Source organism: Onychostruthus taczanowskii, unplaced genomic scaffold (genome assembly GCF_017590055.1).
Source record: "Onychostruthus taczanowskii isolate IOZ18803 unplaced genomic scaffold, ASM1759005v1 scaffold157, whole genome shotgun sequence".
Taxonomy (NCBI): domain Eukaryota; kingdom Metazoa; phylum Chordata; class Aves; order Passeriformes; family Passeridae; genus Onychostruthus; species Onychostruthus taczanowskii.
Window position 1 is genome coordinate 699813 of NW_024498762.1, and position 21393 is coordinate 721205.

The 21393-nt window shown below is 48.2% G+C and overlaps 1 protein-coding gene across 1 annotated transcript in view; it reads right to left on the reverse strand.

Annotated features, from left to right (window-relative positions):
• Nucleotides 1-18595, reverse strand: part of MYT1 (myelin transcription factor 1) — a 32786-nt gene extending 14191 nt beyond the window's left edge. Inside the window, exons 1-12 of the mRNA XM_041399156.1 lie at nucleotides 18541-18595; nucleotides 16639-16669; nucleotides 13420-13482; nucleotides 12478-12727; nucleotides 10804-11674; nucleotides 10044-10178; nucleotides 8618-8708; nucleotides 8056-8169; nucleotides 6412-6626; nucleotides 3694-3818; nucleotides 2428-2697; nucleotides 1559-1713 (exon numbers count right to left, since the gene is read on the reverse strand). Of these exons, the coding sequence (XP_041255090.1) occupies nucleotides 1559-1713; nucleotides 2428-2697; nucleotides 3694-3818; nucleotides 6412-6626; nucleotides 8056-8169; nucleotides 8618-8708; nucleotides 10044-10178; nucleotides 10804-11674; nucleotides 12478-12727; nucleotides 13420-13482; nucleotides 16639-16669; nucleotides 18541-18595 (2375 nt within the window). The remainder of the gene's footprint in view (nucleotides 1-1558; nucleotides 1714-2427; nucleotides 2698-3693; nucleotides 3819-6411; nucleotides 6627-8055; nucleotides 8170-8617; nucleotides 8709-10043; nucleotides 10179-10803; nucleotides 11675-12477; nucleotides 12728-13419; nucleotides 13483-16638; nucleotides 16670-18540) is intronic.
• Nucleotides 18596-21393: the final 2798 nt, after the last annotated feature.

Consider the following 21393-nt stretch of genomic DNA (forward strand, 5'->3'; position numbering starts at 1 on the left):
AGCCTGATGGGTGGCACAGCCTGACAGACGTGCCCACCCCTGGCTGCTGCTGCCAGGTTGGATCATTCCTGCCATACTCTGGCTGCAGAAATCATCTTGTTCAGATTTCAGATAAGGTGCTTCAGACTTCAGTTTTCTGAAATGATTTTTTTTTTCTCTCCCAGCCCTTGCAGCTGCAAAGAAAACCTTGCAAACACTGTTTGCTGCTGAAAGGGAGGGACTGTGACCTCTGGCTGTGCCTGGGAGTGGTGGGCAGATACAGGTGAGGGGAATCTGCCTGGAAGTGGCACAAGAACTAATCCAGACACAGAGCATCAGACATAGCAGCCGAGTCTGCTCCTGAGTTAACTATGGCTAATTCATTACAGCCCCTGGGCCAGAAAGGAACAAGGATATTAAATGGAGAGGGAAGGCTCAGGGCTGCCCATGACACCATTTATTTATTCCACGGCTGTTTCCATTTAGGAAATTTCTCTACCATCACAATAAAATTAAAGCACAGGAGGACTTCAGGGCTCCAGCTCAGAAATTGCTGTTCACTGGTGGGTTTTAAAAAACCCTTTAGAGATTTGAGTAGGGCAGCTGATCTGAGCTTTGCTCATTTAGGGAAGATGCTGCTGCTGCTCTGCCCCCACAGATCTCCTCCCTGCCTGGCTGCTCCCTCAGCCTCCTGCCTGCAGATTACGAGTGGGTTGGATGAGATGGGCAAAACAGTGCCCACCAACTCCCTGTGTGATGTGTGGGAGGGTCAGATGCACAGGAAAGAAGCCAGGAACAGCTGGGATGCCTGGGAGGGGAAATCTCCCCATCACAACCTCCAGGCTGATTCTGGTGTGCTGTTAGACCAGAGTCAGGTCCAAGATGCCATGTTTGGCTCAGACCCTTAAACATTAACCATTCCTGTGGGAATTGGTGTGGATGCAGAGCCATACTCCATCCAATAGGGCAGGTCTGGGTCTGTGCTTCCACCCCCACGATGGACAGACAGATGTGAGCTGGGTCAAGGTCTCTCTCCAATGCAAAATGCAACACAACAGCAAACTTGCTGCAGCCTCAGGTCACATTTTGTGTTCTTGAAGTATCACAGTGCTGGGACCTATTGCTCTAAGCCAACAAATGGTGTCTTCTCAATGAGACATCTTGTGTTCAACCCTCTCTTCAAGAAAGTGCTGAGTTCCCTTGGGTGCTGTTGATTCCACAACATCATCCAGTGTCCCAAAACAGCAGATTAGGACATTGGGTAGGTGCCGTCACCGTGCCAGAAACACTCTTGCAGGAAAATACCAGGAAAAACTGGCCCTGAAAGGAGTTTCCCACAACCCTGTGCATGAATCCAGAGCACAAAGCTTTCAGGTTCCCTTCATCACTGCAAAGTAATGTAGGAACATATTTTGCCTCATTGATCAGCAGTTGTAGGAGGATGAGTAAGATCAATCACAATAGTACAGGGAGCTACAGTTCTTATTTTTAAAATGTATTTACTAATTTTTTTTCCAACCATCCTGGCTAGGTACATATTAATAGAGTTTAGAGGAAGAGACAAGAAGGCAGGACTTACGTGAGCAGCTCTTTCTTGATGTCCTTGGAGAGGAATTTCAGCTTGAAGTTGGTTAAAGTAACTTCACCTGGGTATTTTCTCTCTTCAAAATTCTCCTCTGACACTTCTTGCTCATCAGCTTCCGAGGAGGCAAAAGAGTGAGCAGCAGGCTCTGACTGCAAGGAAAGGCGCAGAGTTGTGGTGTGGCCATTGCTGCTGAGCTGTCATGGGAAAGAATCCCAAGTTCGTGGCAGCTAAGGGTTAGTGCAGCATTGCCAGCACTCCTGAGCCCCCTGCAAGAACCTCAGAGCACCCAGCCCAGAGATCAAATAGTCTGTAATTTCCTGGGGTTTTAGGAAAATTGTGTAAATCAGTCTGTGATTGGGATTTACGCATGGCTTTCCCAAGGTCTTGAAGGAATGAAGATCAGTGCAACCCCCTCACACTCTTCCTCAGTAGCCTCTCCATGGGCAGAGAGGCAGGTGATGCTCTCAGAGCCAGAACCTCCACCCCAGCTGGGAGTCATGGCTGGATTCCCCACCTGCAGGATTAATGTCAGTGCCATGCAGAGCTGTAGCTGCTAATAGCAGATATAAATCATCCTGAAAAACATCACCAGAAGCAGCACTGCTGCAAGGGAGCTGACAGGATTTACAATGAAGAAAACACTGCAGACCCAGGACAAGTAAAATGGTGGGTTCCCAACAGATCCAAGAGCAGTTGCTTCCTGCCTGGTTGATATCTGATTGCACTGACAAAGCCAGGAATATTTCTTTCCTTGGCTCAGCGGAAAAACTGGGGATTCTGGGGAAAACAAGACAACTGTGCAGGCAAACATGGCATTCAGTGTCCCCTGAGCTGTTATTCAAGCACCGAGAGGCACCGCTCACCTCCTCTGGCTCCTCTTCCCGCTGGCGGTTTGGTTTCGTGTAGTCAATGGGCCCATCCCATTCGTCCTGGCGGGAGGTCTGGCTGGACTGGGGGGAGGTCATGGTGCTGCTCGTGGCACTGGTGCTGTTTTGGCGCTGGGACACGTCTGGGGACTTCATGCTGGGACTACTGCTGCAGCTGCTGCTGCTGGGGAAGGTGCTCTCCCGCTTGCGGTGTTTGTTCATACTCAAGTCCAGAGTCCCATTTTCATCCACCTCAATGTCCATGGACTGAAAGGTTGGAAACACAACCAACGTTAGCAGCTGCCACAAAGTCCCCATGGGGATCTTGCCCCCGTTTGTCTTTTGCAATGCAGTGGGCAGGGATTCATGTCCCATCCTCTCCACAGTCAGGTAGAAGGAGCTGCATAAAAATGTTTCCTAAATGTTTCAGGAGCATGTCATGCAAAGGAACCCCTCTACTAGAATGGTTTGGGTTGGAAATGACCTTAAAGCTCAGCTCATTCCAACCTCCCTGCCATGAGCAGGAACACTTTCCACTATCCCAGGTTGCTCCAAGTCCCATCCAACCAAGCCTTGGCATTTTGACTCAGTTGATTGAACGCAGGCACCTAGTGCCATTTAGGACACCTCATGGCATCCAAAACATTTGCCCAAGGTTGGGAGTGCTCTGTGGGACTTCGGGAAAACCTGTGTTCCTCTGAAAAACAGCTGGAGGTCAGACTGGGCACAACTGGGGGAACTTCAAATGGCATCAGATACAGATCAGGGAGCAACTGAAATATCATGGAATTACAGAATTGTTTAGATTGGAAAAGACCTCTGAGACCATCAAGTCAAAAATATTCACCCAGCACTGCCAAGCCCACCACTGAACCATGTCCCCAGGTGCCCCATCCGCATGTCCTTTAAATCCCTCCAGGGATGGTGACTCCACCACTGCCCTGGGCAGCCACTTCGAGGGCTTGACCATCATAAATCATAAATATTTCCTAATATCCAGTCTCAGCCCAAGACTTGTCTTGGGATTGATGCTCACCTCACATGGGTAATTTGAACCACGAGGCACCTCCACATCACTCAAAAAGCCATGATTCCCTCCTCCAAACCCAAAGTGGGGACCCAAAAGGATGATTTTAAATGAGTGCCTGCATTACCTCTATATTTAAAAAAACAAAATGAAAGGAAGGGTAAACCAAGGTGTCTCTCCCATCCTGAATTTCAAGTTTGGCCCCTGGGCAGTAGGTCCTGGCCACATTCACCCACCTTGCCAGGGGCCTCTTGCTGCTTGGTGCTGAGATTCTCGGGCATCTCCCAGCAGCGGGTAGAGAGGTTGAGGATGGCAGTGGCCGCCATGTGTGCAGCCTCAGCATCGTGGGAGTAGTCGAAGCCTGTGGAGGAAGATGAAGTGCTCTTCACGTAACTGCTGGAGGGGCTGTGGCTGGGGGAAGAGGCCTTTGGAAAAGGTTTGGCTGGAATAAAAAGAGAAGGAACAACACAAGGCTAATGTATAAGTGGCATGAGCAACAGGGAAAGGTTAAGTCAGTGTGACGTGGTTAATGTATGCACAGTTCCTGGGGTTATTCCCAATCCAGGGGCTGGTTTGTTGCCTGGGACGTGCAACAGGAGCAGTGCTGGCTGCAGCTTGTGCTTGGTGTGAAAGGTTAATTCATTAACTGACTCTGCCCTAAATACCCAAAACACAAGTGCTTTTCTTCATTAGAGCTGCTCCTCAGTGGGAGCAGTTAAAGGAGAAAGCTTAGAGAAGCTTCCTGACTCATTTTTTATTGTTCTCTCTCTGTCCATAACTTATCTTCAGGGCTGCCTTACAGGGAGATTTCTAGTACCATGTTTGAAAATTTTAAATTTATAAAATTACATTAATAGAAAACACATGGTCATAAAATATGAGCTTCCAAGAATGACACTGGTGAAATATGGATTTTCTGACAGCTGACATATCATTTAAATATGCCAGAGTAACAGGATTTATTGCACAGCTACACATAGCCACACTGCTGCTCTGCTCCTGTTTGTCACAGCAGCAGCAAACCAGCCTGGAGATGCAATTTCTCTTCATAACCTGTGAAATGAAAGTATTTCTCAGGGTGGATACACAAACTTTCCCTAATAACAACTAATAATTCCCTATTAATAAAATTTGAAGCTGATCCCATTTAGGGGCCCTCAGTAGTTTCAGTGGGTGCAAACAGGAGATCATCTGATTTAGAACAGTCAGAAGATTGTATTCTGAATCAATTATCAAAATCTTCAAACTTTTAATTCATTCCACCATGCTCTTTCTGGGGGAAACCATCCCCACTTTAGTGGGAGGCTCACCCAGGGAAGACTGATAAGGCTTTGGCCTGATCATGGCAAAACAAAGCCAGCCTCAGTTGATGCAGCTACGGAGCAAAGTGATTTCATTATTCCCATTACAAACTTGTAATATAAGACACTATAAAATACTAATCTTCCCCAGCCCTGCTTTCTTCCTCGTTGCGTGCGTATATAATGCATATTGACATTAATGGGAGTTACGCATACACATGCGGGGGAATATAAATCCCTCTGGATGAAGATCTCTTTAAAATAAGTTCTCAGTGAAAGGAACAGATTTCCCTGCTATGATTGGCAATCATATTCATCCTGTCGCTTTGATTAACTCACTGGAGGTTTGCCCACATGGTTATTCTTGTGTCTGGCTGCTTGTTTTCCTGTCCGGTTTAATCCATGTCTTTGAGGCGGGGTGCGAGTATTTGCCAACCCAACCTGACAATATCCAGGATCGGGAGATGCCAATTTCAATTTCACACCATAGGCTCAGCGATGCTTTTCCATTTCATAAGTATTTCTAGCACTAATAGACTCGCAATCAGCAAATTAGTGAAATAAGTGATGAGAAAAAATAGAAAGGATTATCCTAGTGGGTCTGCTGGAATTATTTTTGTCAGTACAATTACCCTGAAAATTCTTTGCTAATATTGCAAATAACACAATCTATTCAGCGAGAGAATCACTTGTACTGGGAAACAAATTACTTTTCCATCAGCCCTAACCCAGGATGACAGTGGCAGTTGTGCTCTCTGGCCTCCATCCAATTTCATTGTCTGATCCTGTACAGATTTAGTACTGTAATAAAGAGCGCTCCCATTGTAGTGCAACAACCGGGATGCTTTCAAGTACGAGCACTTTTTAGAGAGCAGCTGCATCAGGATTAAACAGGATTGTGGAAGTGGGATTAGCCAGACAGAAAGCCCTCTTGAGGCTGCTGACTTCTACAAACTGGACTCCTAGATATTTTCTTTTGTCCCTCCAAGAAATGTCTTGAGGTGCAGAGTTGGTGTCAAATAACACATTTGCAAGGCTGTGTCCCCATGCAGTGCCCCTCTTGCCTTTGGCAGCCCGACCCTGCAGGGTTTATTCAGCCATTTCATTTTCACCCAGAGTTACAACCAGTGCAAAGCCCTCGGAACAGAGAAGAGGTAGGTGGCTATGTTAGGAAAGAACTGGAAGACAGAGGTGGGTGATCGATAGGTAAAGCTGGAGAGCAGAGCACAGCAGGGAAGACAAATGGGGGGAGTGGGTCGTATATAAGATGGAAGAGAAGAAAACTGTAATCCATTTAGCTAGATGAGGAAAGCCAGATCAATAGATATGAGCTGCAAAGCAATGGAGACCAACTGAGGACAACTGTGTAACTTATCCTACCTCGAGACATCACTCAGATTAATGTTCCCACCACATTTCTTCCCAAAGCCAAAGAGACTCTCTTCCAAACAAAGCTTTCCCAGAAGCCATGGACTCCCCTCACCAGCAAAGGCGCCCACCTTGGGACCCACCTCACCCTCCCCATCCCAGGAGGGGCCAGCAGCTCAGCCCCAAGGGTCTCCCATCACCCCAAACCACAATCCCAAGAGCCTTGCAACACGCTGAGAAAAGCAGAAAATGCAAAAATCGAGTCCATCCCTGCTCCCAACTTACATTTAAAGGCTTTAGGTGAGGTTTCGCTAGTCTGAATCTTTGGGGCAAGCATGCGTTTGCCAAAAACCTGAGCATCAAAACTTGCATAATCGAAGGTGACCTTGGAGTACTTCTCCAGCTCCTTGGCCAAGTTGGCCCGAGGGGTTGCTGGGACCATGTTGGGCCTGTAGCTTCCGTACTGAGGGATCTCCAGTTGCTTCACAAAGCACATAGGCCTGAGGATGAAACAACAAACAACAATTATTTCTCTTTTCCTTGACAAGGTGACTGTTGAGAGGGGACCAGACACAATGGGGGCACAGCTGCACCTTGTTCCTAGAGGCTTCCTGGGGACAAGGAGGCAGTGACAGCCCTTTTGCTCTCCCTCAGCAAGTCTGCCTCTGATTTGGATCTCTCAGACTTGTTTTACTTTTTCTATCCTTTTTACCTTCATTTTTTTCCCCCTTCTTTTAAGCAAAACATCAAGTTGTCAACCTCATCCAACACCATGTTCTTGCAGGCTTCTTTTCCAGAAGAGAGCAAACTTGGGCAATAACTGCCTCATGGGACCCATGACTCAGGGTGGCACACAAAGGCATGAGGACCCCAGTTCAGCTCAGCTCCCTGCTGCAGGTTCACTGCAGAGGCACCAGGACCTCTCCCCTGCCTCAGCCCCTCCTAGAGACCTGCTGCTAGGGGGCTGCCTATCATGAATCAATTTGTCTTGCATATAAATTGTATATAAATGGCCTATTGTTATTCTCCTTCCCGTGACCTCTTTCCACCAGAGAGTCCTCGGAGCGGGCGCTCCTTGGAGCATGGACCGTCCTCGTGATGCGCTCAGAGCGCTCTGCGCTGGCTCTGCTGCAAATAAATAAGTAATCGCTCTAAATGGCCTTTCCAAAGTAGCGAGAGCTGGAGCACCAGGGTGCCTAGCAGTCCTGGGGAGCAAATAAGTAAATGAATCAGAGCTCAATGCCTTTGTGGGAGGGCTGCTCAGGGCTTGCACTACCGTTTTTATCCTGCTCTCGTTGCAAAATAACCAACCATATTCCAATCCATCTGTAGCCTCGTGAATCACATCAGCTACGGAAGCCAGCATCTATCAGGGACATCCTTAATGGGAGACAGCCCTTTCTCCCGGGAAGAGAGAGATGGGCAAAGTATCAAAATTAATGTGACTGGTTTGGAAAGGAGCAGCAGGTTCCTCTCCTTTCAAACCTGCGGGCTAAGGAAGAAAAGCAGGTGGACTTTAATGCACAACTGCCATGGAGAGATTTGTGTGTAGCCTAAATCTCCTCCTCCTCCTCCTCCCCCCTCCCCAAGCCCACCCTTCTTATAATGCTGATATAATAACCAGCCCTGGCTGGCAGTTTGTGCTGTGGAGCAATCGGCACAAGTGCCTTCGGCTGCACTGCTAAAACCCTTTGGCCTGTAGCCTCAGCATTAATTGATGCTACAGAAGCAATTCATTGTCCTCAGTGCTCTCCCTGGGATCATCAATTAAATATCTCCCCACCTTGGCGAGACCTATGATCATAATAACAGGACTCAGCAGTATCAAGATACAGCTGGAGCCATGGCTGCTGTTCCTGGGAGCGTGGCAGGGCACGGAAGGCTGGGGCAGTGTGGGGACATGGATCTGAGCCTTCCTGTCCCCCTTACCTGAGTATCCGGTCAGAATTGGAGCTGGTCTTCGCAGGATCACCAGACTGGGTTTGTTGCTTTTCATGTGATTTGGCTAATTTCTCAGCAGCAGCAATGGGGCACCCAGATAAACTGTAGGAGTTGGTTGGGAAGGAAACCAAGCATGAAGAATGAGCACAAAAATCTTCATTTCATGGACCCAGAGCTACACTAAGCCTGTGAGAGAAGTGTGTGCTTCCTCCACACTGAACAAGTTCAATAAACAAGTCAAATTCACCTTGCAGCTCATCAACACAGAATCATGGAATGATATAGAATAGTTTGTGTTGGAAAGGACCTTAAAGCTCAGCTCAAACCAACCCCCCTGTCATGGGCAGAGACACCTTCCACTATCCCAGGCTGCTCCAAGCCATGTCCAACCCAGCCTTGAACACTTCCAGGGATGGAGCAACCTGTGCCAGGGCCTCACCACTCTCATAGGGAAGAATTTCTTCCAATCTAACCCTGTCCTCTGTCATTTTGAAGCCATTCCCCCATCCTGTCACCCCGTGCCTGTGAAGGAAGAAGCCAAAGCCGGTACCTCCTGTGAGTGTTGCGGTTGCTGTTGACGTGACCCTGTCCTGTGCACCCAGGCGTGGGGCATTTCAACACGTTCTCGTGCATCGCCAGGACTTGGGAGCAAGAAGGGGAAGGGGAGAAGGGAAGGGAAAGAAAAACAACTTAATAAAAATCAGAGAGGAAAAAAAAAAAGAGAGAAAATCATCAAGCCTTGTACACTGGTTTCCTAGAAATCAGGGAATGTGAAATGCTGTAATTAGAGTTTGCAGAGGAAAAAATAAAAGATTTGCAGGGCAGCAGTGCCCAGGTCAGCACTAAGTTAGCATCTCTGCACACAGACTGGGCTTTATCCCCATCTTCTGATTGCAATCCAATTTCCCCCATCCAGCCCCTCTTCCCCACCCCAGTTTTGGAACCAGGTCTCCAGTTTCAGGTAGTTTAAAGTGATTGAAGTTGTAGCTCTGCTTTTATCCTTAGGACTAGTCTTTGTTTGGTTTTTTTTTAATTTTTAATCTTCAGGATTATTGCTTCCTGCAGCGCTGACCTTAAAAATAAAGAAAATAATTTGATCTGCAAGCTTTTGTAAAGCCCACAGCTTGTGTTAGTTATTTATTAATATTTTTGCTTGCATTCCAGCCTGTGAAGATAATTGTCCTTTCTCCTTGTTTCTTCCAGTTCTGTGTTTATGTCAGGTCTGCAACCTTTGAAATTACTGATAAGGAAGGGCTCCTCTTTCTTTTGGTCTATTATGCCATTATCGTAAACATACAACATTGATTTTTATGTATCTGTACAGGGAAAGCTATTTAGGATGCTGGTAGAGAGGTGGAAATACAATCTGTGCATATGTATGTACAAAAATCTGTTATGAGGATGATAAATATTTTCTGTAAAATAGCTGAATCTTGGTCTAGCACTTTGGGAATTTTGCAGTGGTTACAGCACAGCAGACTCAGCAATCCTGCACATCCTGAATCACTCCTTTCCTGCATGGTGACATATGTGGACAGCAAGGTAGAATAATATCTCTTTTTTCCCAACATGATGTCCCAAGTAGCAAAAAATATGCAACTTCCAGTATAAAGATGGGCACTGCTTAACACACCCTTGGAGATGAACAGGCGTTTATAAAGCCCCTCTTTGATTTTCAGAGAAGGGATCTCATTCTCCACAGGATGGTGCTAAAAATCCTTTAAGAAGGACAGGACTTCCAAGCAAATCCCCATCATGTTTCCTGTGACTAGCGATAACACTTTGGCGGATAACAGCATCCAGGATCAACTTGGAAAAGTCATACCACACCAAAAACTCTTGTTATACTCCACGGAATAACATCAGACTTGGTCTAGGGACTCAGTCATAAAATTCATATAATTTGAGAAATTCCCCCAAGAAAATTAAGCTCCAAACTAATTGAAGCAACCCCTGGTATCCCACCATGTACTCACTCTCGGGGGGGATCCTGTCTTTGTGCGGACAGCCGGAGAGGCTGCGATGGTGGGGGTAAAGTCCCGTGACGTGTCCAGTCCCATCACAGCCAGGAGTTGGACATTTGATTTCTCGCTTCTCAGGCCTTGAAGGATCTAATGATTGTGGGGAAAAGGCAGAGGGAAGCAGGTTAGTGGATTTGGAGGGGAAGAAGTGGAAGGTGCTGAGGATGCTTCTCATTGCCTTTCCAGTCAAGCAGGGGAAACCTTTGGGTTTTGAGGTTTTTTCCTGGAGTTGGAAACGTAACACTGGAAGTTTCAAAAATTGAAATCAGAAAAGTGATTTTAGGAACTGACACAGCTCAGAGTGTGGAGACACTCACAGTGAGCAGGCCTGGCTCAGAGCCAGGGGATGCTGAAGTCTCTGCCGTCTTGTTTCTGTGGTCAGACTCCTACCACTACTTTAAAACTCACTTGGATTTTAAACCAGCCCTTCTGCTCAGGCTGAAATTTTCAAGGTTAACTGACAATTTAGCCAAGCAATTCCTCTTCTCAGAGGGAGGAACCCTCGTGATAGTGTAGAGGACACCATCATTTTATGCTTTCACTATTGACCTCAAGGATGTCCCCATCCCTTTGGGCATTGAGGATTTGTGGCTGAATTCCCCCTGTGGGCTGTGAACTCCCCCCACATCAACCTAATGGTCCGTGCTGAGCAGACAAGTTCAGCTCTTCCACCAGGGATGGGAGGGAGGGAGATACACAAGGGTTTGTCCCATACCTTTGCCATAGTAGCTCTTCCGGATGCTGTCCAGCGGTTTGTTCTGTTTGTCCTCCACCTGGAAGTGCTTCACGTGCTCTCCTGGCAGCCTGCTGGGCTCCCGCACGATTTTCACCTGCTCGGCTTTCAGGGCAATGGCTTGTTCCAGCAGCCCCAGGTTGCCCCTGGTCATCATGTCGTACATCTCCGACTCATCAGTCACGGCTGATTTCTGCGAGCGGGCGTCGTCGTCCTTGTCGTCATCTGACCGGACTTCCACGATGACTGAGTACTCAGGCTTGGGGCTGAACTGCCCTTCACAGTGGCTTTTCTGGGGGTCCTGAGAAGTGTGAGGAGCTTCCTCGCAGATCACTTCAGGAGCCATCTCCTCCTCCTCTTCCTCCTCCTCTTCTTCCTCCTCCTCCTCCTCCTCCTCATCCTCTTCCTCCTCTTCCTCCTCCTCGTCATCCTCTTCATCATCATCCTCCTCATCCTCTTCTTCTGCTTCAGCCTTTTCCAGTTTGCAGGACTCCTCTCCATTCGTGTCATCCCGGGGCTCGGGACACAACTCGCTGCTGCGCTCGCTGGTGACCTCGATTACCTCCTCCGCGTCCTCCGTCTGGATGATGATCTCCTTGTCGCACTCCTCCTCCACCAACTCCTCTCCTGCATCCTCATGGACCAAATGCACCACATTGGACGCTGGCTTGGAGCCCTGCAGCTCTGCTTCAGGCAGCTGCCCTTCGATGGCGAGAGTTTCCTCTGCTATTTGGCCTAAGTTTAGGAGAGAGTTGGCGATTATTTCTTGGTAGCTGCTGTAGTTGGCCTTGCTGGGCCCAGATGTACTCGTTGCTGTGTTTTGTCCATAGTGGGTTGATTTTGCTGGGCTTCTCTCTGAAGGGTGGAAAGAAGGAATAGAAAGAAGAAGGGGAAAAAGAAAAGATGGAAAAGAACCAAAAAAAAAAAGGTGAGGAAATGAGAAGAGGAGGAAAAGAAGAAAGGAGTAAAAGAGAAAAGGAGGGGGAAGTGAAAAGAAGAAGGAGTAAAAAAGGAGGCAAAGAAACTAATTATATAAACTCATAAAATACAACTTTGTTGGACTTAAATTTAATTGAAACCAGAGCCTGGAAGTTCCACCTCTGGAACATGCTAATTTATTGAATTTGGGGCTGGCAAGATGAAAGAGGATTTCCACATGGGGCTCAGATGCACCATCTTCCCACTGCCACCCCTGCACTCCCCAGGCTAGGGCTCCAAACCAGTGAGCAAGGCAGTGGCAGGACCCCAGCTGAAAATCCATGTCCTTCTCCATGTCCTTTTCTTGCCACTCCTCTGCTCTTGGATAGTGGCCAGATCTGTCCAGGGAGGAGGATCCTGCTGAGCCCCGCATGGCGCCTGTGTGGGACCCTGGCTGCCTTCCCCACCACACAGCAAGCTCCTCTGTTCTTTCCATGGGTCCTTCCATAGGGAGCATCCCTGAAGGAAAAGCTCTCATTTTTAAAACAATGGAGGCACTGTGCCTTCTCATCTTAACCAGAGAATTGCCAGTGTGCTTTTACCCAACAATGAGTCCCCCCCAGTAACTGAGGGACCCATCCTGTACCTAATCCAGAGGAGCTATAACTCCTGGCTGTTAACCCTTCCTGCCCTTTCTTCATCTGCAGAACACAGCTCTGCAATCAACAATGATAAAGCACCTTCTGCTGCCTGGGGGCTGCGGGTCTCCTCCTGCTCCATCACCTCTGCCTCGTCCTCCTCCAGCATCCCCTCCGACTCGTCAGAGCCGGACTCCTCCTTGGCCTCGGCCTCCTCGCTGCCGTCGCTGTCGACGTTGTAGCCTTCATCCAAGGCCAGTTTGAGCGGATGGGATTTCCTCTTGGACACCAGATGTTCGGCCTCAGCATCCTGAAGTTTCCTCTTCTTGGCTAGAGGGCAGCTTTGTAAACTGCAGATGGGATCAAGAAGCAGAGAGGAGGCATTGCTGAGTGAGAGAGGGCTGGCTACATCATCCCAGGTGGTTAGGCAAATATAAGTGGGACAAAGACAAAAATACTACCAAAAAAATCATCCAGGACCTGAGATTTTTAGCTGGTTTAACCTCCATGGCCACATGTGCTCTTAGGCCTGGACTTTGTGCAACTACATCAATTTTTTTCCAGAAATCAGCAGGCAAATGCTGGGATGTGGCATCCCAGTACTAATGCTGGTGATGGGCACCATGAAACCAGGCACAGGGTGCAGAACCAGCCCCTGGGACATATCCACCAACTGCTCCAATTTCACAATTCATGGGGTGATGAAAACCCCCAGTTAAGGCTTGCATGACCTCCCATGTGTTCTCATTTGCCTTCCCCATCCATAGAGGCAGACCAAAATCTCTGCCCATCACCAGCTCCCACCAACCCCAGACAGATAAGTCCAGCGCTTCTGGCCAAGTTTGGGGTCTATAGGAAGGCTGCTATGAGTCTGGAGGAGCAGATCTCCCTAAGATCCCTTAGGGACTGATGGAGAGAAGAAACAAGAAGATTTGGGGCAGACTTGGGTTGGTGCTCTGAACCAGACTTTCTCCAGTGAACACCTGTCTTTGGCCCTGTTGCCCACATTTTTCCATCCCCACTACCTCCAACCCCACCTCACCTTCTGTGTCTCGCATACTTCCCACGGATATGTCCTGAGCCATTACAGCCTGGGGTTGGACAGCTTGGGAGGGAAACAAACAACCATCAGGAACAGCAAGAGGACTCGGAGAATTAATTAGGATTGTATCCTCTACAGTCAGTTAAACAGGTCCTGTGCCCAAGGAGCAAGCTAACTGCAAACAGGAAGTTAATTTCCTTCAAATGGTTCCGTTTGTCCCTTTGAATTCCAAGGGAGGAGGGCAGGAGAGCAGCCTTGCAGTTTGCTAAAAATTAATGAAATTACTCACCCCATTTAATTAGATGAACAGTTTGCTATAGTTTTATGAGTATGTTTAATTAAAGATTTGCATGTGTGAGAGCAAGCTTTTAAAGGCAGACAGCTACTGCACTCTGCCTCCCTGCTGCTACTCTCCAGTTTTCTTTTTCTCAGGAGGAAAACATGGGATTTTCCCTTATCTGGTGGCTTGTCAGGGAACTGGGGCCACTTACAGTAAGAAATGTGTGTGTTTTGGGGAAGAGCAAACTGGGACTTTATCATGGAGGTTTTAGCCAGACACATTGGATGGAGATCCCCAGGACTAAAATCCTCAAAACCTCACTTTTGGGGGAATGGATAGGATTTAGGTGACGAGATCTCCCAAATCCCTGCAATTTTTTCTTGCTGCTCTGCAGAAGAGGATGAGTTAAAGGCTTGCAGGGAGCTCTGAGCCCGCTCACAGCCACTGCTGCCTTCACTTGAGCATCCCTCCACGGGACCACGGTCTCCCCTGCAGGGGTAATTAGTCCCAGCTTCAGGAGCTGTAAGGGCTCCAGATAAGAAGCATTAAAGCAAACATTTTCTGGCAAAACCAGATTATGGCATTGATTATAGGATGCCCAAGTGACTTGCCTGATGTCTGAGGAATTCTGGAGTCGTGTAGGATTAATAACCTCATTTAGCACTGTATCACCCTCAGCCTGGGAAGCTGGAAGTGCTAATGAAATCTCTTGATGACAGTGCAAAGGGAGAAGGCATTGCCAGCCCAGAGGGGATCTGGCCAGCCTGTTATTCGCAGAGTAAAAGACATGGGAGAACATTAAATAGTACCAAGTGCCAAGACAGGCTTTAGGGACTCAGAATTTTGCTCTCAGCAGAGCTCAGCCCTTGCAGAAAGCTGAGGACACAGAGGGTCTGGCTGCTCCATGGGTGCAGCAGCTCTGGGAGCACTGGTGATTTATTAATGGTTCAACTCCCTAGAATACAAGTCAGATCTTTGGGTTCAAAAACCATAATTCAACCTAAAACTGGGGCAGGACAGTGCTGCTGAGCTGTCAGGAGAGTAGGAATCCTTCCTTCAGGGAGACTGACTGGCTTTAGGTTATCAAAGCAAATGCTGAGTGGGCAATTGGTGGCACCAGAACCCCTAAGGGGACACAGTGCTCTGGGGAAGTGGAAGCTGCCCCTCATGGCTCCTCCGGGTAAATCCCCCCTTCCTGCTGTCCCCTTTGCTTGTGACCTGGCTTGAACCCGTGGTGCTGCACATCCTGCAGTGCCATCTCTTGTGGGATGGCTCCCAGCTCTTCTGGCACCTACCCACAGCCCCAGCCCCACACACCCGGGGTCTGGACTGACAGCAGTGTCCCTTGTCCAGCAGGACACTCGAGGTCATAGAGAACAAGATCTCATCCCACTAACATGTGCAATTGGAAGAGAGAGCTTCCCTCTTCGCTGCTTATGATTTAAAAGTCTATTTAATTTTAACTGTCCTCAGGCCTGACGGGCTTCTCTGTCCCAAGCAGCCCCAGCCACACTTTCAGTGACTGCGCACTAAAAGAGAGAGCAGTGTTTATGTCACCAGTGACTTGCCTGAAAAAGGCCTGATTCAATGGCAAACAGGAGCAGCTCTCATGAAGACGTTACAGGCTTTTATAAGTTTTCCTGTATCAGTTAAAGCAGATTACCCATCACCCCATTTTTAATGTGGTCTAATGAAGCCTGCAATAGAAAGTGTGTAGGAAAGAGGCAAGTGGTTCAGCATCGAGGTTTGCAGAAGCAGGTGTTGATTTGGGATGTTTCTGGCTTCACTTTGTTGATTTAATGCCTTTAAAGAGCACCAGCACAAAGGTGATGCTCTACATGCTCTGGGCCAGGCTTTCCCTCCCCACTCTCCTTTGGGGAGTTTTCGTGTATTTTGGCACGAGTCCCGAAAGGGGAAACGGGCTTCGAGGTCTGTTAAAGCTGCTCTCCATCCCTCAAGAGCCACCACACCGAACAGCTCCCCCCCTTTCCGCTGCCTTCATCTGCTTGACAAAAGGGCTTCTTATTGTTATGCAGACGATGCCCTGCTTCCAATTAGTCGATTAATCGTCCAGTTATTCAGGCAATTAGGTGACAGCTGCAGAGATGGCTTTGTGGAGCACTCTGTCCTGCCCCTTAGATATGTCACCTGCTCCAATTACCACCTCCACTCAAGTGTTCAGCAATAAAAGTTGAGAAGGGGCATGCCCAGTGCTGGCTCCTCCCGGCTCTCCAGAGTAATCCGAGAGTGGAGGAGCAAAATGCTCTGAAATTGCGTTGGTTTAGGTCCAATTACTCTTTGACACACGCGGGAGGCTGCAAGGCGAGGCAGCCCCTGCTCTCAGTGCCTGTCCAGGTTAAAGGCTCCTACATCTGGCACAAGCCTCTGTGCAAGGTTTAGGGGGAGCTTGCAGGTAGGGGAGGCTATTACATCTAAAGAGAAGCTCTGGAGGGCTGCACAGGCTCTGCTCCTGCTCCTTTGGCTGCTGCTGTTGGCATCCCAGCGCTGCTAAAGGAGTGACAACAGGAGCTCGGTGACTGAGCAGAGGACAGGGGGGCTGAAGGAGCATCCAGCACCAGAAGTGACATGACAAATATGTGGAAAAAACCTCTGGTTAGTAGGATGGTGTCCCCAATGATCCTGAAACGCAAACCCTGGGCATTAGGTTTGAATGGGGTTTAGATCTGGGGTGGGACAGCAGATGGCTTGAGGGTCTCCAGTCTAATGTCACTCATCCAGAGCTGCAGTTTATTTCTTTAACCCTTGTGATTCCCCTGATATGTGATACCCTGAGGATTTGGACATGCCAATAGAAGACCCCATTAGTCCCCTGGGTTTGCTGCCCTCACCCAGGTTTCCCAGCTGAGGGGCTTCTCTCAAGCCAGTCCCACCATGTGCCCCCCATCCCTCCCATGGCCAAGGAGGAGCAGGGTCCTTACCTCACCTCCTGGCCGATGAGCTCCGTGGGCACTGGGCGAAGGGCAGGATGCAGCAATGGAAGCAAACACAAAGTCAGAAACAAACCAGAGGTGCCCGTCCCCCCGAGTCTGAAGCTCTCCTGCCAGCAGCTGGGTTTCTGTTTCCTCCCAATTGGAAAGGAAGGGGCCAGTTTATCCTGTTGTCCTTTGTTGCATGCCAGCCTGTAGCAAATTATAATCCTGCCTTGTAAATCCTCACGCCTGTGCTGATTTTCAAGCAGGTGAGTGCACACTGGCAGCATCAGGGACTACCTCTGTTCTTGGAATCCGTGATGACTTTGAAGTTAATGGAACTATTCTGACATGCATGCATGTAACTCAAACATTTTAAATAAAGACCGAGTTTTCTAATGCCTTCATCTCTCTTTTTGCCCTTTAAAGCTGCTCATCAATTTCTTCTTTGACACTTCCCAGCTGTTTTCCTGCAATGGCCACATTCACCTCTATAACACCAGCATCTTTCTCCTCTCCCTGTCCCATCAGACTGAGGCAGGAGTCCCTGCCAATGCTCAGACATATGGGGGGGATTTGTTGGGGTATAAGGTAAACAAGAGTTTGTAGGATTTTTAGGGATTATTCTCCACTTGTGGATAGGAGGGCTTCTCTCTGCTCACAACAAGAACATACAACAACCTCACATAGAAGCTGAAACCTTACATCCAGCCAGGAATCCAAACAATCAAGAGGGAAAAAAAAAAAAAAATCCCTCAGCACAAGTCTAAATTTGCCCAGGCTAAAAACCATAACACGTTTGCTCAATTTGTTTGAGCTAATTGGGTTTCCTGGGATCCAGCTCCCAGTGGGATGACTCACAAGCTTCAACAAACTGGAGGCAGTGACGAGTCCCAGGGTGCAGGCAATAAATTACCTTTTCACATCGAGAAACCCAGATTCAAGTGTGGAAAAGGCAGGGTGTGAGAAAATAAATAGAATCAGGGCACTCTCATTTGCAACCTGAACGAGCACACCTTTGTGTATGTGCAACAAAGCAATGAAATCCAAATATTCAAGCTCAGCTCAACACAGCTGGCAACATCTGGGTTTGGTTTTGTTTTTAAAAGGTGCAGATGCTGTGAAAAGCAAGGAGGAAGGAAGGTGAGGACAAAAGGAAGGTGGCCCAGCCAGCTGTAGGATGAAGGTGCAGTCCCTGCAGCCATCACACTTTTCCAACCTTGCTGGTTCCTCACTTCCAGCCACCTTTGTAACTCACCACACTTACAGCCACAGAAATGAACCAAAAAATAGAGAGGCTGGTCTGTAACCATCACCCATGGCTATGGGACTATCTGAGGTGACACCCTGGGCTCTATCTCTGGGAGAGCCTCTTGCCTTCTCCCAGAGGGAAAACATACACAGCATTGCAGTTCTTTTTTTTTTTTCTTTTTTTTTCAATCCAGAAATAAATCACAATCAATCTTTGCATTAACCAGTTGTTTGTCCTCCCATCCCTGCCGGGGCATGGCCCATTTGCTTCTCCAGCATGAGCTACTTCTGCCAGGCGCTCTCAGATGTGTGACTTCAAAGCCGCTGGCAGAATGAGCCTGATGAAAGCTCTGGGAGCTGATCTGAAGCTCCAGTGATTGCCATCCCCTACAGCAAAGCAGGCACGGGGGCTTTTTTTCCTTATTTGCTTGTTATTTTCCTTCAGCTGAGTGTAGAGGATGAGGGTTAAATATCATAATGACCTATAAAGTTTTGTGGTTGCGACTTCTGCAGGTTTTTTTAGACAAATTTCAGTGGGGTTGGGGCAGGGGTAGTGAGCAGAAGTTGAAGAGTTAAGCCTTGACTTGAAAAACCAAAGCCTATTTGGAGCAAGCAAAGTGCAGGGAGCTGAGGTCTGCACAGCCCAGTGCTCCCACTCACCTCGGATAGACTTGGATCGCGTGCGTGCTCTCTTATCATCATTTTCTAAACTCATCTGCAACATAAAGAAAAAAAATCATTACTGAAAGATAACCAGAAAATCATCATTAAAGGGCAAGCTCATATGTGGTTGTGGCTTTGTGGGTGGCTGGGGAAGCTTTCCTGTGTTTTTGAGATGGAGGCTTCTTACCTTAATGCTGTTGTTCAACCCACAGTGCCCAGATTTAGCAATTTTAAATTAATTTACAGATCCTGGGACACAGGAAGGACTTTGTCTGTTGAGTAGCACAGAGGGACAAACACCCAGATGTGTTGGCTGTGCATGAGATAGCCCTTGCTAAGGGCAGAGCTGACTTCTCTGGATTTACAGCACAGAACTGCTGTGAGCACCTGGGTGGAATGCCAATAGAGAATCAGAAATCTCTGAGTATGTATCTGAGCTGATCTCCTGCATGAACAAGGGCAATTTTTCACAAGTGCCCTAAAGAACAACCTCTCCTCTCTGCTTAAATTTGCCACAGAGATGACTGCATCTAAATAACTCACAACATGGACATCAAACACGAGGTCTGCAGGGAACATGGGCATGAATAAGTAACATCAGGGACTTCAAAGTTCTGGATATTAATTAAACATCACCACATGCCACAAGGTAGAAGAAGTCTGAAGTGCAGCCACCTCTGGGGTACCGCACCTTTGAAACCAGGCAGTGCCTGGAGGTGGGAGCAGGAAAGCAGGGACCTCCATGGCATGGCTGGAATGATATAAATGGGATTTCATTAACGTTGTCAAAGGAGCTGCTGAAGTGGTCAAAGAACTGTTTTCCATCTCACCCTTGACACAGATGCTCTCTCTGCAGGCAGGAGTGTTTGGCAGTAAATGCCAGGGGGGTGTGAGCAGGGCAGGGGGTCAGAGCCTGCTAGGTTGGGAAGAAAATTTGGGTTTTACTGCAGCGTTACCATGTGGGACACTTCCTCCAGAGATTACAGGGAGAGAGAAAAGGAGGCAAAAGAACCACTTACAAGTGGGATTTGACATAATAAAAACCAACTCTCTGGAATATCCTCTACAGGCCCAGTTAGAGAAGGAACAAACCAGCTCCTGTATTATTCCTAAATGAGGAGGTCCCATGGCTCCAGCACCCCTGACAGAGCAGGGACACCACCTCTGATCTCTCTGGGGCAGGGGCAGGAAGGGACATGCACACAGAGCATGTGCTGCTCCACTGGCAGTGGGGATGGTGCAGGTAGGGTATGTGCTGCTGAATCCCTACATGCACCCTAAAAACATCTTGATGAATGCTGCTCCCAGTTCCCAGGGGCTCCTCACCCTCAAAGGGGACACTGCTTGGTGCTTTCCCTGAGGTTTGGGAGCAGCAAAGAGGGAGGGAAGCTGTTGGGTCAGGCAGGGAGAGGAGACCAAGCTAAAATCCCCTCAGAGGAGGGATGAAGTTTTCCCCAGGCACCTCTCTGTCCTTCACACTGCCACCTTCCAGAAATTCAACGTTAACATGCAATGATTTGTTAGATGGGGGGAGGTTGGAGAGAAAAAAAGAAAAATAAAAGGGGGGAGTGAGGGGAATCAAAACCTGGAGCAATTTATGCACCCTGTCAGCATTCAGCTCATGGCACGGCAGTGTTGTGCTCCGCGTTTATTACAATCTTCCCAATAACACAGCAGACAATTACTATAATTTGTATTTTTAAAGCCCCAGTTCCCTGCGGACCAATGGCTCCCGTTTAAAGTGTGGAGAGGAGCAGGTGTCACAGGGACTTCATTACATTTATGAGCCTTCCAACGCCGGCGTGCACGGAGCTCGCTCCCTAATGCCGCCGCACGGCGCCAACGCAGCGGCACCTTGGATTGCTGGGAGCCTCCAACAAGCAGGAATGCCAGAGAGGGCTTTTTCTTTCTTTCTTTTTTTTTTCTCTCTCTTTTGTTCCTTTTTTGACAGTTCTCACAGGGAATTGGTGTGTGTTGGGGCAATATGGGTTTCCTGCAGATCAAAAGGGCAGAGGAGGTCAGGCTGTAGGAAGGGCAATGGGCAGTTCCTGTGAGGGGCAAGGACCCACACAGACAACATGGAAAAACAAAGCAAAATTTCATTTTTATTGGCCAGACAGGTGGGATGGGCTCAAGCTGCTAATCTATAAAGAGGGGAGATCCCGTTTCAGGTCAAATTTGTCTTTGGGAGTTAACTATCATGTCAGCTGGCATGCAGGCTCCTCATTACAGCACAGCACCTCAGAGCAATTCCTCCCATTGCCTCCCATTCCTCTTTCAAGCCAGGATCAAACACCCTGGGAAAGCAGGATTAGATTCAGTCACCACATGGGCAAAGGGGACGGCAGCCACCTAAGGCAGGGACAGACCCACAGAGTCACAGAATTCTCAGGGCTGGAAGGGACATCTGGTGACCCAACCTTGTTAAGGACCAATGAATGGAAAAGCCAACTAGTCTGCCTTGCCTGGCCTATTCTACAAAAAAAAAGAAAAAAACCCAAAAAAAACCCCCAACAAAACAACCCAACAATCCACCTCCAAATTTCTAAATTATTGGGAGTTTTCTCCTTAGGGAAGACCCCATTACCCCACAGCCTCACTGCTGTGTTTTTATAATGTTTCACCTATGTCACTGTCTGGATGGGATGGGCTCTGTGTTCCCAGATTCTGTTTTCTACCATCAAGCTCCTTCTTTTAGCTTAAGCCAACATCAGGATCATCCTCAAAAATCCTCATTTCCCTCCAAAGTGCAGAAACTCCAGGAATAAGATCCATTTCAGAGCTCAGCCCCTGCTCCTCCCAGGCAACCTAAACAACTGGCAGAGCCCTGACTGTGCTTCTGGAGCCTCT